The following is a 13,248-nucleotide window of genomic DNA, read 5'->3' on the forward strand; positions in this document are numbered from 1 at the left end:
GAGAAGATGGGATTCCATATTCTTTTTTGAAAAATCTTTCGGACCGAATGCTGATACTGTACTTAAATATTATAAATTCTATTATGATTTCTGGGTGCATTCCCAAGTCTTGGATCACTCAATCAATTATACCTATTTTAAAAGAGAATAAGCCAACCGATGATCCTTCTTCTTACAGACCCATTGTCCTTTCTTCTGTTTTAATGAAAATAGCAGAACACAGTAAAAATCCGTTTAGAATGGTTTTTAGAGAATAAAAATCTATTAGCAACGACCCAATTCGGTTTTAGAAAAAGTAGAAGCACAATGGATAGCTTAGCAATATTCACTACAGACTTAAGATTAGCATTTTCAAACAATGAGTCAGTAGTAGCTACTTTCTTAGATATAAGCTCAGCTTATGACAATGTTCTTATATCGGTTCTCAGGGAAAAACTGCTATGCTTAAACGTACCACCAATTCTAACAAACTTTGTTATAGATATGCTCAGTGAAAGATACATAAATTTATTTATTGAAGATGTCAAACTATCTCGGACCGTATGGAAAGGATTACCACAGGGTTCTGTACTCAGTCCTTTGCTCTATAACATCTATACGTATGATTTAGAAACATCATTGCAGGCATCAACAAACGTACTACAATATGCAGACGATCTTCTTATATACAAATCGGGCAAATCAATTGAAAATAATTGTCAAACTCTAACATCTTCCCTTTCATTTTTAAACTCATGGCTGACTTCGAATGGTCTAGACATATCTGTATCCAAGAGCAGGGTTGTGTTGTTTTCCAGAATGCGTAAGCCTCCCCCGGTCCAGGTAAAGTTTGATAATGTTTTGATTCCCTCGACTAATAATATCAAATTCTTGGGGGTAGTTCTAGATTCTAAGCTCACCGGTGTATCCCACTGTGAGTATGTAACAGCGAGATGTGAACGAAATTTAAATATTCTTAGATGTTTATCGGGCATTTGGTGGGGAGCGCATTCACACTCCTTAAAACTGATTTACAACGCCATAATCAGAAGTGTAATGGATTACGGTACTTTCCTGTTGGAACCAGGAAATGTTTCTGCTTTCAAAAAATTGGATAGTATTCAAGCAAAAGCAATGAGAATAGTCTTAGGAGCTATGAAATCAACCCCAATCAACTGTATGAGAACCGAATGTGTAGAGCCACCATTAAACTTACGCCGACAATTTCTATCTGATAAATTCCTATTCCGCTGTATGCAATTTAGTAACCATATCCTTACATCTAAACTAACATCCTTGACATCTTTAATCCACACTTCTCAATTTTGGAAAAACAAACGCACACCATGTTTGGTTAAAAGTTTCACAAGATTTACTTCTCTTAAGGCTCCTACTCACCAAGCGACTTCCAATCCTTTGTTTAAATATAGTTACAATTCCCTTATAATCTGTCCCGTTATACATACTAACATAGGTCTTGTTAAAATTGAGAAAAACCAAAAGTTAACATTTAATTATATTGTTGACACTAAGTGGCCACAATGGCATCGAATATTTACAGATGCATCTAAACATTCCAGTGATGGATGTGTAGGTGTAGGTGTAATACATTCTAACTACAATATTGTCCAAAAAACTAAACTCCCTCCTGAATCCTCCGTGTTCACTGGCGAATGTATTGGCCTATTCAAAGCTTTAGAATACATCCTTCTACTGAAACTTCAAAAAACTGTAATTTTTACAGATTCACTTAGTTCTTTAAATGCCCTAGCCCGGTTCCCATTTGGATCACATTATCAATTCCCTGTCATTTCCGAAATTAGAAACTTACTATTGAAATGTTTGAAAGAAAACTATTCCGTATCGTTTGCATGGATTCCTGGTCACTGTGGAATATCTGGAAACGAAAAAGCCGACCGTATTGCCAATGAGGCAGTGGATAGTGGAGATGTGGATATTTTTGGAAACTATGCGCATGACTTGATGGCTCTTTCTGGGATTTATCTCCGGAATTCCTGGACTGAATCCTGGAATCAAGATCGTTCAAAAGGTCGCCATTATCGTGCTATTCAACCTTCTATACCCATTAAGCCCTGGTTTTGGAGACTGAGATTCGGTAAAAGAGTTACAACAATACTGTCTCGTATGCGTCTGGGACACGTCTGCACCCCAGCTCACCTTGCTAAGTTTAATATTATTGACAACCCTACGTGCGAATGTGGATATGCTGAAGCTGATTTGAATCACATCATTTTTGTTTGTTCTCGGCGCGAACGGTCGGCTCTTATCGACGGTCTCATTTCCCTTCAAATTCCTTTCCCTTCATCCATATCCTGTTTACTTTCAACAATGGACCCACATATATATAAACTTTTAGCAGCTTTTATCTTAAGTAATGATATAAAAATTTAGATCCTATGAATGTGTATATATGTAAATATCTTTTCTTACACTCCTTTTATATCTATCTCTATAAGAATTGATCTTTTATTTTATAGATTATTTTCCTTTCCTTAATTCCGTTCCATCCGTTACGTTTATTTTTTTACCCGTTTCCCTGTTTTGACCCTGGGCCACAATGCACAAACCGTGCGGGCCATAATAAAAAAAAAAAAAAAAAAAAAAAGGTATCATACTGAAGAAGGTGGAAGGTTTTATACAGATTACTCTCAATAATGAATTAAATGTCAAATAGCCAACAACAAGATTTAACATTTTCTTCTGTCATTTGTCAGCAATTTTATTGATGAAAATGAAATAAAAATTTTCAGTTATCATTGATCATTCGGCGTGTATTCTGTACAGTTTAAAGTAAATATTACGAATCTAATTTGTAGCAGTTTTTTTTAAAGTTAACAATGTTTACCCGCCACGCTACGTCTTTGATTATACGCAATGGGTATTTTAATGCTTCAACGCCAATATTCAGAAACCTGTCGGTGACCCAGGTGAATAGGGATATCGTGAAGATACAAAGTCCTGAAGATTTCAAAGCTAAAGTTATTAATAGTAAAGTTCCAGTGGTCGTCGATTTTTTCGCTACGTAAGTTGCGTCATATAAAAAACACCTTATCAGTTATCTATAAGTAATTGAGATTCTATCAAAATTTGCAAGTTGTAAAGTATTTTCAATTTTAGAATATTAGTGTTCATCAATTTAATTTTTTGCAGATGGTGTAATCCCTGTAGGCTTCTTACTCCACGCTTAGAGTCTATTATATCAGAAAATAAAGGAAAAATTGTTCTAGCTAAAGTGGATATTGACGAACAGACAGATCTTGCATTAGACTATGATATTAGTTCTGTGCCTGTTCTCGTTGCTATTAAGAATGGTAAAGTACAGGAGCGCTTAGTTGGATTACAAGATACAGATAAACTAAGAAAATGGATTAACCAGTTTACATCTGAGGATTCTGAAGCCAAAGTAAAAACATAATATTTAATTGATACCTTATATATCTAACACTTAATAATTCATATTATAATGTTATTGTTGTTACAGTTATTAGTTAAAATAATAGACTTTAAATAAAACAGTTGTTTCATTCTTGTAAACATTGTATTAAATTTCTTGCTCTATTATAAGTAACATCATCTGGTTTATTCAAATTTGTTTCATCTGCATCATTGTCACTGTTTTTACCTTGAGACTCTGTCCAGTCATCCATTTGTTTTATTATTTTATTTGCATCATCAAGTAACATTTTTCTTATATTGCCTTGAGATGATTCAAAGTACTCCAATAGAAGGGGCCATGAATTTTCAGGTAATAGTTGTTTTGAAAATTTATTTTTGTAAAGCCAAACTTGTTTAGCTTTCATAAACTTCCAATTTTGCTTGTCATGCTTCCACTGTGATAAATAATTAAGGCATTGTGATTTCAGTTGGTCTTTAGCTGCTAATTCAACTTCAGCCTGTCTCTGTGCATGTCGTTCTTTCTTCATCTGACGTATTGACTTTTTTTGTTTCTTTCCATTTTCTGTAGTTCCTTCAACTGGTGCAACCTGTTTCTTTTTTTTCTTAGGTTTCTTTGACTTTACTTCTGAACCACTATCAGAGTCATGATCTTCTAAAGGTCTCTTATAACGATAGTCTTCACTGTTTAGGGCAGTTTTCACGTTGTCCTCAATTTCATTAGTAGAAGTATCAACTATTTCACTTTCTTTAGTTATTTCAGTTTGAGAGTTCTTTTCCTTATTTTTCTTAATTTTACGCATTTTTCCTTATGTTATTTATTGAATTTCTAAAGGGACAACGAGAGTAAGTTTTACATTAATTATTTTGATGATATTGAATAAATATCACCGACTCTTATTATAACCTCTTAGCATGTGATAAATGTGTCATAAGTCGCAACTGACAACTCACAGGTGACTTAAGTGTAGCCGTAAAGTGCTTATTACACTATGCGATATTCAGACTGACTTAGTAAGACTGTCTTAAAATCTAATTAGCAAGCTCGCTATTACACTAGACTGAATACCGCATGCTAACTCATTTTTACTCATTTGCAAAGCGTACGTAGTCGGTGACGGATGTCGCCATGTGACTTAAGAAACTACCTTAGAGTAGGAGCTGCCGAGTTTGAATGACTATTAAAATGTTATATTAGTAATTTATATTATTATATGTAATTTAATAGATACTCCATACATTCAATATGGCAATAAAAATGGCATGTCTCGGTACAAATCAAGAACAGAACCAGGCTGGCACACTTTAGTATGTTGTCATTAGAGAATCGCAGAAAATTTATTGACACATCGTTTGCAGCTAAGATATTCTATAATAAGATTGATTGTCCGAACCTTCTTTCTAAATTTAAGATTCATGTTTGTTTTTACCAATGTATCAGTGTGTCGAGCGTTGGCTAACTTTATCTATAAAAAATAAAAAACATTCCAAAGTACTTAGTTTTCTTGCGAACACTCCATGGTGCACGCGGCCACAGAAAACAAACATGTACAAACGTCTTTGCTCTGCGACTGCCGCGCGCTGACTGAATAATTTAGCGTGCTAAGTCTTATTACACTACACGATATTCAGCAAGTAAGCCAGTAAGCACCGCCGAACCCATTCGGTCGGTCTAATTAGACAGGCTAACTGGCTAACTCTTATTAGACTAGGCTGAATCTCAGTAAGACTGTCTGAATATCGCGTGGTGTAATAAGCCTTTAAGTACTATCCGTATTAAATCCGACTTACAACTATTTTACATGTTTCGTCTGTATACAGTTTAATCAATTCCTGCTGTTGGCGTTGTTGACATATGATTGTGGACAACTTAAAACATAACATTAACAGCTAATACTCTATTCCTAATTATTGCTGTTCAGATCACAGATAAGTAAATAGTTAATAAAGTATTGTACAACCGTGAGTCTGGATCTCCGAAGGAGTGCATATTATATAGTATGATACTCGTTTAACTTACATGATCCGTATTCCGTATAGCTCACGACATGTGGTCTATATACCACGTATAAATAAAAATTAGCTATATCGTGTGACAAAAATAAATTGATGCTATGTTACGCGTCATTTTTATTTCAGTATTTTATAGCCTGTAGTTTTTTTTGTGATAGCAACAAAATTGATTACGATTTTTGGCACGTCACAGCCGCGTCATCGTGTCCCCGTGTCTGCTTTTATCATTGGGGATTTAATTTAATCGACATTTAGCATAGTTCAATTTTACACTGTATGCTTACTATTAACTAATATCTGCCACAAATCAATTTAATAAAATGGAACTTTTGAGGCAAGTGTCCACCACGCAGTTTTTCTTTCCCGCGGCAGCTGTTGCAGTAGTGTTAGTATGTGCGGCTCTCGTATTTTTGTTCGGCTTCCGTACGGCGGAACCGCCACAATTCGACAAGCTGCCTCTAGTGGTAGATGAGAGAAAATCTTCGCAAAAGAAAAAGAAATTAAAGGAAAAGGTGGGTCTTATACTTTTTTATTAGTAATTAGAACAGGTGTTAGCTCATTTTATTTTTAACCTTGTTCAGTTGACTATGTGAGTTCTAGCAGTAACACGTTTTTCAATTTTCTATAATAATAAATTGCTAACTTTTCTGCAAACTATAGAGTGTAGCCTACCATTATTTAGGTAATAACAAGCTCTGTTTACAAAATGTAGCACCATACTTATTCACGCCTGTATTATTTAAAAGGATTTAATATGGGTTTGATTTGTGTATAGGTATTTCCGTAAGCAATACTTATTAATCATGGATATCTGTTATTGTTTAATTCCTTATGCTTACAGAAATCATCACCTAATCGCACATCAAGTGATGAAAGTAAGATCAAAAGTGATAACAAGAAATCTCCAGCAAAGGAAAAGAAGGAAGTTGAAAAACCAAAGCCAAAAGAGAAAGTTGAGCCTAAAGCAGCCAAGAAGGAAGTTGTCACTGAAAAAAAGGTAAAAAAGAGCAAAGTAGCAGAAGTAGAGAAACCAGCTGATTATGATGATGGTTTATGGGAAGAAGTACCAAAAAAAAGCGATAAGAAGAAAGTAAAGGGAAATGAGAAGGAAAGTCCGGTCAAGAAGAGCAAGAAAAGCAAGGTTAAGGAGAATGGTATTGATACTTCACCAGTGGACGAATCAGCAGAAGTTCCTGAAGAAACTATCAAGGTGATTAGTGCTGTAGGTCCTGATGTAGACGAAGATGCTGCTAGAGCTTTGCAGGCCCAAGTTGAAGAATTACAAAGAGTTCTGAAGGAGGTAAGTTCTAAAGTATTTTTAATCAAGTTTATTTACAAAAAATACTTATGTTTTCATTTACCATAAATAAAATTATGAATGCTCTATTATTTAACTCTAGGGCTAGGCTGTATTTTTATTGATTGTATTGATTTCTGTAATATGTTTTTGTAAGATTCTATTATATAACATTTTCAAGTTTCTACTTAGTGCATATGCTGCAAAATAATAACACATAATTTGTAAAATGATTTCTGATGAAAACATTGTGAAGACACCATAATGTGCATGTCTGAGAGACATAGATCGAGAATGCAGGAGAGGATTATAGAGAGACTGAATACCTACCAGCCTTTAAAACAAAATTGTCAATTAAATAGTTGCTGAGAATCGCATGGTAGAAATATAGTACATATAAACATAAGTAGCATCACTAGAAAATGCATGCATGAGTTTGTCTTTTAAAATGTTTTTACTATTCAAATACTGTTCCCAACCAGGGCTATCAAATTATTGTATCTACTATGATAACCAGTTTTAAATAACCCATACATTAAAAAAATATTATACAACCTGTGATTATAGTAGAAATACAAAATTATGAAATTACCCACACATGCCCATGATCATTATCACACAGTTGGGAACTTGGTTAAGTACAGTGCTATTTCATTAACTGTCTATCTTACTTAAAATTATAGATGCTTTTAAATATAACTTTATGCAGGCTGAACGTCGTGACCGTGAACAACTGGCTGTCGAAGAAGAGGAAGATGAGGCCCCAGAGGATGAGCTCACGGAAGTTAAGGACCTAAGAAGCAACAAGAAAAATGAGAACAAGGAAAAACAAAACAAGAAGAAGGAGGTATATACTTTAACAAACAATAAAAAAAATTATAGTTTTAATAAAATTTGCCGGTAAAAAGAAATCCGTTAAAATTAATGGCATTACAATTTATTTTCTTTGTGAAGTATGTTGTGGTCGGCAGAAGACTTATGTAGTGTTCTGTGCTGATGACAAGTATGATATAGTCTTAATTTGATTTAGAAATATAGTATATCACAAACAGATAGTAAATTGTGCATTTAGATTTCAGTCTATGTACTTAAATCGAATTATGAAGACTGGGTGAAAGAGATAGTCGCCCAAGGCAATGATAGTTACACCTATACACTAGACCAGAACCTTGCAGCACCAGATAATAACACCTAAATCAAAGAATAAGTATTTCCTAGTGTATTTTATTAACAAGATTATTGTATTAAGCTTATTATTTTCAGGCTGTTGTAGCGAAGAGTGTGCCAAAGTCGGAAGAGAATTCTGACTCTGACAAACAGGAAGAGAAGACTGTTCCTGTGTTTGATGAGCTTGGAGGTATGTTTCTTACTAATAAAACTACAAACAAGCTGTATTTTTTATTATTGACAACAGGTAATTAAGCAACATAGTTTTGGAATTTACTATTGTTATTTGTAAAGTGTTACTGTTAGTTATTAAAAGTTAACTCGTAGAGAGGAACACGTGGGGTAATCTTGACTTCTATCTTACCCATGTATTCGCGAAATTTATCACGTAAATGTTAATGTCTTGCCTTACAATTGATTTTAGCATTTAATCATGCGTAGGTATTGTTTAATATAAATAATAATTAATTATTTCTTAATAATGAATAGTTGAAATAATATGTACATAAAACAATGCAAAGCATGAACAAAACAGAGTTAGTTCTTAAATATTTTTTGGCGATTATTTTTGTTTGATTTTTTGTCGTTATTTAAGTTTTCTTGTTTCAATAAAAAAATATAAATTATAAAGTCCCGGCAAGCCCGTTCCGAACGAAGACGCATTCACACTTCAGATTTGTTGAGCCCAAATAGCTTATCACAAACAATACGTAAAATGAAATAATTTACGTTATTTCCTTTTACGTATTAGCAAAAATTTTCAAAAGCTTTCAGTGATGAAATCGTATACGTACTTGACGAAATTAATATTGAGTTCGTGTTAAGTAATTGTTTCGTCTGCAGTACTTATATATAAATATACATCTACGGTTACAGATACTTGGTCCGAAGCGAAAGTATCTAAGAAGAGCAAAAAGAAAGCGCGCAAGGATCAGTGAGTCGCCTCAGATTGATAGAGTTAGCTGAATGCCTGCACCACGCTTGTAAACACATTCGATTCCTAGCGACATGACATTTTAAGTTTTCTTTAAGTAAAGAATAACTTTGTAAAAATGTTCTTTTTAATTTTATTATTTATTTTGTATAGCATGATGTTTATAAAGCGTGGTCATTATTAACATTGCATAATATTCATAATACATACGTCCATGTTTTAGTTACATATTTTATGTTATGACATTGTTTTTTTAATAATTTAATAATTGTTTTTCATTGAAACTTACGATTTTTTTTAATTTGTGTTATAAGTCATTAAGTGTTTTTCGGAATCTGCAATATTTTTGGGTGTGAATTTGAATTAGTAGTTAAATTATTTATAGGCAGAGATGATCAGTTGATAATCTCACCTCGACTAACATAATTATAAATGATGAAGAATTTTTGGTGCTTCTAGTAGTAAGTGTATCCATTCCATTATATTACCTAACCTATTTTAAATTGGCCTCTTTCTGCAACTTGGAGATCTCCTAGAACTGCCAAATAGTATGGTTCGGACCAAATTCGACACCTAAATAAATACCCAGTGATGGAATTTGAAACAATTGTCTAGTCGTATTTAATCATTCATTTTCACTCATGATATCTTTACAAAATGCAATAATAAAATGGTCGTATTATATAATATTCGATACTCATTACTATACATTTTTATTATATATGTAGCTATATCATTCTTTAAAAATAACATTTTTGTAATCAAATGCCATCTCTGGATCTGTCAGTGAATTTAGTCCACACATTTCGATCTCTTAAAATTTCTATTTGTTTGAACATGTCTAATGATATTCCATATAAAACGTTGCCGGCGTGAAGCGACCATGTTTTATTGCAGATTCCTATTTTGTATACTTAGGTGTAAGAGAAATGTATGATCAAGAGGTATATTTGTAATATTACATAAAATCTAATTTCGATATACTGAAATAGTTCGAGTGAGATCATTAGTAATACATTGATAGCTAAGACTACGAATTTTTAAAATAAGTTTATTATAATTGGGGTTGACGGCTGTGTCAAGATAGATAATAAAGGTTGGATAAGCCGTGTTGGATTATTATCTATGTGGAAACACGTGAAGTTTTTTTTAATTGCCTACGCGTCTCTTTCATTCACTCCATAGTGCCTACAATTGATATTGGAACTATATAAATCTTCGTCTACTGCAATCTGACCCAATTGTTTAAAATATTTTCTAATATAAAACAGTAGACTGCAGATTGTGTCAAACTTGCAATAGACAACAGTAGAAATATGGTAATCTGTGAATTTAAATTTCGCGGATAATGCTATTTTTTAAATAAAAATCTTTATGCTATCTTTAGGTATCTCCTGTATTTATTGCTTATTTATTTCGACATTTATACTCTTGAGTTGCAATACTATAGTTTTAAAGACTTTCTTCATACTTAAGATTTACCATTTATATTGTTATTCCTGTGTTTTATCAAGAGATTTAAAAGGTTTTATTTTTCAGTTATGTTTCTAAAATTGTGCTCATTTAATTTAAGGTGGGTACTTAGGGCCTAAGTTTGCTAGCATATTTTAGGTTAGTTTATGTTTGGTGTGCTCAATTCTTTATTTTACAAAATTGAGACAAGAATTGGCACACTGATACTGCTCATCACGATTTTAGTTTTAAAATATGATTGAAGAAAAATTCACATTCGATACAAATGTAGATGATATAATATCTTAATAATGTTACTGTTCATAGGTTCTAAACATTGAATGTGTAATGAATATTTTTTTAAAATCCAATAAAGAGTGATATTGATTCATCGTTTTTCATTTTCCCCTTAAAAAGGTGATGCCTTGTAAGCCCTCAGTCGTGCATGGGAGAGGTGTCGCTTGCACCTTTTAAACAGGCATCTTAATAGTAACTAAATTAATTACTATATTGATATATATGAGCATAATAAAACAAATATTTAAGTAGCAATTTAATTAGTACAAAAATGAGAATTATGTATAAACAACGACTAGACATTTATAATTATTATTACACAACATGAAAAAGTTTATAATGCATATTAAAGTTGATACTTAATTTTAATATTTTTTATTAGGGTACAAAAGCACAACCTGTCGTAGGTAGTAGAATTAAATGTCTTAAGAAATACTGAGATTCAATTTCAGACCACGTGGTGAAGAAACTGACAACTACTACTCGCTTAATTCATCAATTGGGGCATTATAATATCTTAATGATTCCTACCATATTATATCTTGATTTATTCATATTCCTTGCTTACAACTCTTATTTATAATATAAAATCTCTATAGTAGTCTCGTTATATCAGTCACCTACTCAACATCTACCCATAACGTCAGTGTTGTAGGATTATGATACATTAATTTGAGAGAGTAAAATAAACTAAATTTTAACAGAATTAGGGTAACAACCGTAATGAGCCTACTATTGCGTGCTTAGTGAACTACGACCAGATCATAATTAAACATTTAATCTTAGTGATTAAATGTTTAATTATTGATCCGGTCTTGTCAACACAAACAAAGACCTGCGTATAATTTTCTTAGAAAACAACAAAATTTAACAAGCATGTAATTTGAACTGATGTCGTTTGATCATCAATACAAAATCTAAAGTTCAGAATCACTTCTAGTCCCTTTTCCAGTAGACTTTCTATAGGTCGGTGCCGCACTTTTGCTGCGTGGTTTACGTCGCGGTCTGCGACGCATGCGGCGTAGTTTGCTGACCTGAGAGGGCGCAGCCTGCGCTCGTCTTGCCTTTGGTTCTATTTCTAACTTCAAACGAGCAAACATGTCATAGTTTGTTATCGTACACATTTTACCTATAACAATAATAATAATAATCAATAGAGCCTATAAAAATTATGGTTTAGAGAGGAAATCATTTAACAGGAATTTAAAGATTTAGGAATTAGCCCGCAAATAAATAAATATGAATGTAAGTTTAATCTAAATTACCATTACAATACTCTTCCCCGCATTCAGCGCACGATACAACACGAGTTTCCGTTACTCCCGATCGATTCTTTATCTTCCTCACCATATTGTTTTTCGCGTTTTCCCTCTTCTCTTTCGCTCTTGTTCTTAACTCTGATTTTCCTAATTCAATCAACCTGAAATATTACATTAATTGCACTAGCGACACATTCCACATAGAAAAATGTAAAATTGCTAACCCTTTGAGATTTAACTACACTGGATAGTAAATCAATGTTATTGTTATGTAAAAAAATAGTTTCAATCAATTTCTGCTCTAATCGAGCAAGCTGATTTAGTTTATATTTTTCCAACCTAAGTAGGATCTTCATCCGCTTTCTTTATATAATAAAACATGTTTCTAGTATTTCTGCGTTTTTTTATTGTAAAATCTGTAGCGAGTCTTTACCGGTTAAAATATTCTTCATCAAGTTTTGATTTTGGCCGAACAGATGTAAGCATCCGCCATTCAATGGGAACGGCGCAAAGCTCTTCAAACTTCAGACCTTGCATTTCTACTGGCATAGGATCCATGAAGGTAAACTGCTTCTCTTCAAAGCCACGAGTACCTAACTTCTCGTAAGCCCGAATCTCTTTCCTAGGTGTTTTTGTTTTTTGATCTTCTTTTCTATCTTTAATTTTTATGTCATCAGCTCTTACCTGCAAATACAATTATTATTATCAGCACTGACTTGATTTTTTGAATACTTTTATTCTTTTTAATTTCATGATATATTGAGAGTTTCTAAAACTGCTTCAAAGCTCACCAAGAAATGCTTTAATACCCATGTGGTCATTGATACGAGCAGTTTCATTCACTGATTTATCTCATCTCAAACCTTATAATTGGGGTTACAATGGATCCCGGCAGTACCTAGGTGTATAAATAAACAAATATCGACACCCATTCACAAAAAAAAACCTTCACTTGTTATGAAAAATGTGATCATAAACGTTAATACATTTAGACACTATTCTTCGTTTCGTTTTCATTTGGTATAGTGTCTTAATGTCAATCTTAATAGTCGCTGTTTTAATATGTAAAAAAAAAAATGTTTGTTTCGCACTCACCTTTTCTGGTCGTGTCTTAAATTCGGGAACCTTATCCAATACAGCTCTATATTCCTCTGCTGTATTTATAACGACTTTAGACAAATCAAGCATAGGTGCTTCATCTTTCTTTTTATCGAATAAATCATCCAACTTCGACGTCATTATTTGAGAACTGCTTATTAAATGCTGAACTGACTGTAACTTAACGCAAGACTATTGATTTTCAAGATTCGAACGTTTCCTTGGATATTGTGAAATCAATAGAGCATAGGTATTTCGCGTACTACACAAGAGTTTATTTCATAATGCAATTATGTTACTTATACACTAAAAATAATTTATAAAAATTCTTACAAGAT

General features: G+C 32.9%; 4 protein-coding genes across 4 annotated transcripts; 2 read left to right on the forward strand and 2 right to left on the reverse strand.

Annotated features, from left to right (window-relative positions):
* The first annotated feature begins 2,694 nt into the window (after positions 1-2,694).
* Positions 2,695-3,484, forward strand: LOC111003110 (thioredoxin, mitochondrial). Its single transcript, XM_022273476.2, has 2 exons — positions 2,695-3,022; positions 3,151-3,484. Exons 1-2 carry the CDS (start codon positions 2,838-2,840, stop codon positions 3,413-3,415), a joined length of 450 nt encoding a protein of 149 aa, XP_022129168.2. The 5' UTR covers positions 2,695-2,837; the 3' UTR covers positions 3,416-3,484.
* Positions 3,485-3,507: 23 nt separating this feature from the next.
* Positions 3,508-4,369, reverse strand: LOC111003109 (uncharacterized protein C7orf50 homolog). The gene has a single exon (XM_022273475.2). The coding sequence runs from the start codon at positions 4,194-4,196 to the stop codon at positions 3,522-3,524; it is 675 nt and encodes a 224-aa protein (XP_022129167.2). The 5' UTR covers positions 4,197-4,369; the 3' UTR covers positions 3,508-3,521.
* Positions 4,370-5,582: 1,213 nt separating this feature from the next.
* On the forward strand, positions 5,583-10,643 carry LOC111003108 (DNA ligase 1). The gene is made up of 5 exons (XM_022273474.2): positions 5,583-5,918; positions 6,248-6,706; positions 7,413-7,550; positions 7,967-8,060; positions 8,747-10,643. The coding sequence occupies exons 1-5, from the start codon at positions 5,727-5,729 to the stop codon at positions 8,806-8,808; spliced, it is 945 nt and encodes a 314-aa protein (XP_022129166.2). The 5' UTR covers positions 5,583-5,726; the 3' UTR covers positions 8,809-10,643.
* Positions 10,644-10,860: 217 nt separating this feature from the next.
* LOC111003105 lies at positions 10,861-13,059 on the reverse strand. The gene is made up of 4 exons (XM_022273469.2): positions 12,908-13,059; positions 12,246-12,496; positions 11,819-11,973; positions 10,861-11,682 (listed from the first exon to the last, which is right to left on the reverse strand). Exons 1-4 carry the CDS (start codon positions 13,049-13,051, stop codon positions 11,471-11,473), a joined length of 762 nt encoding a protein of 253 aa, XP_022129161.2. The 5' UTR covers positions 13,052-13,059; the 3' UTR covers positions 10,861-11,470.
* Positions 13,060-13,248: the final 189 nt, after the last annotated feature.

Source organism: Pieris rapae, chromosome 4 (genome assembly GCF_905147795.1).
Source record: "Pieris rapae chromosome 4, ilPieRapa1.1, whole genome shotgun sequence".
Lineage (NCBI taxonomy): Eukaryota > Metazoa > Arthropoda > Insecta > Lepidoptera > Pieridae > Pieris > Pieris rapae.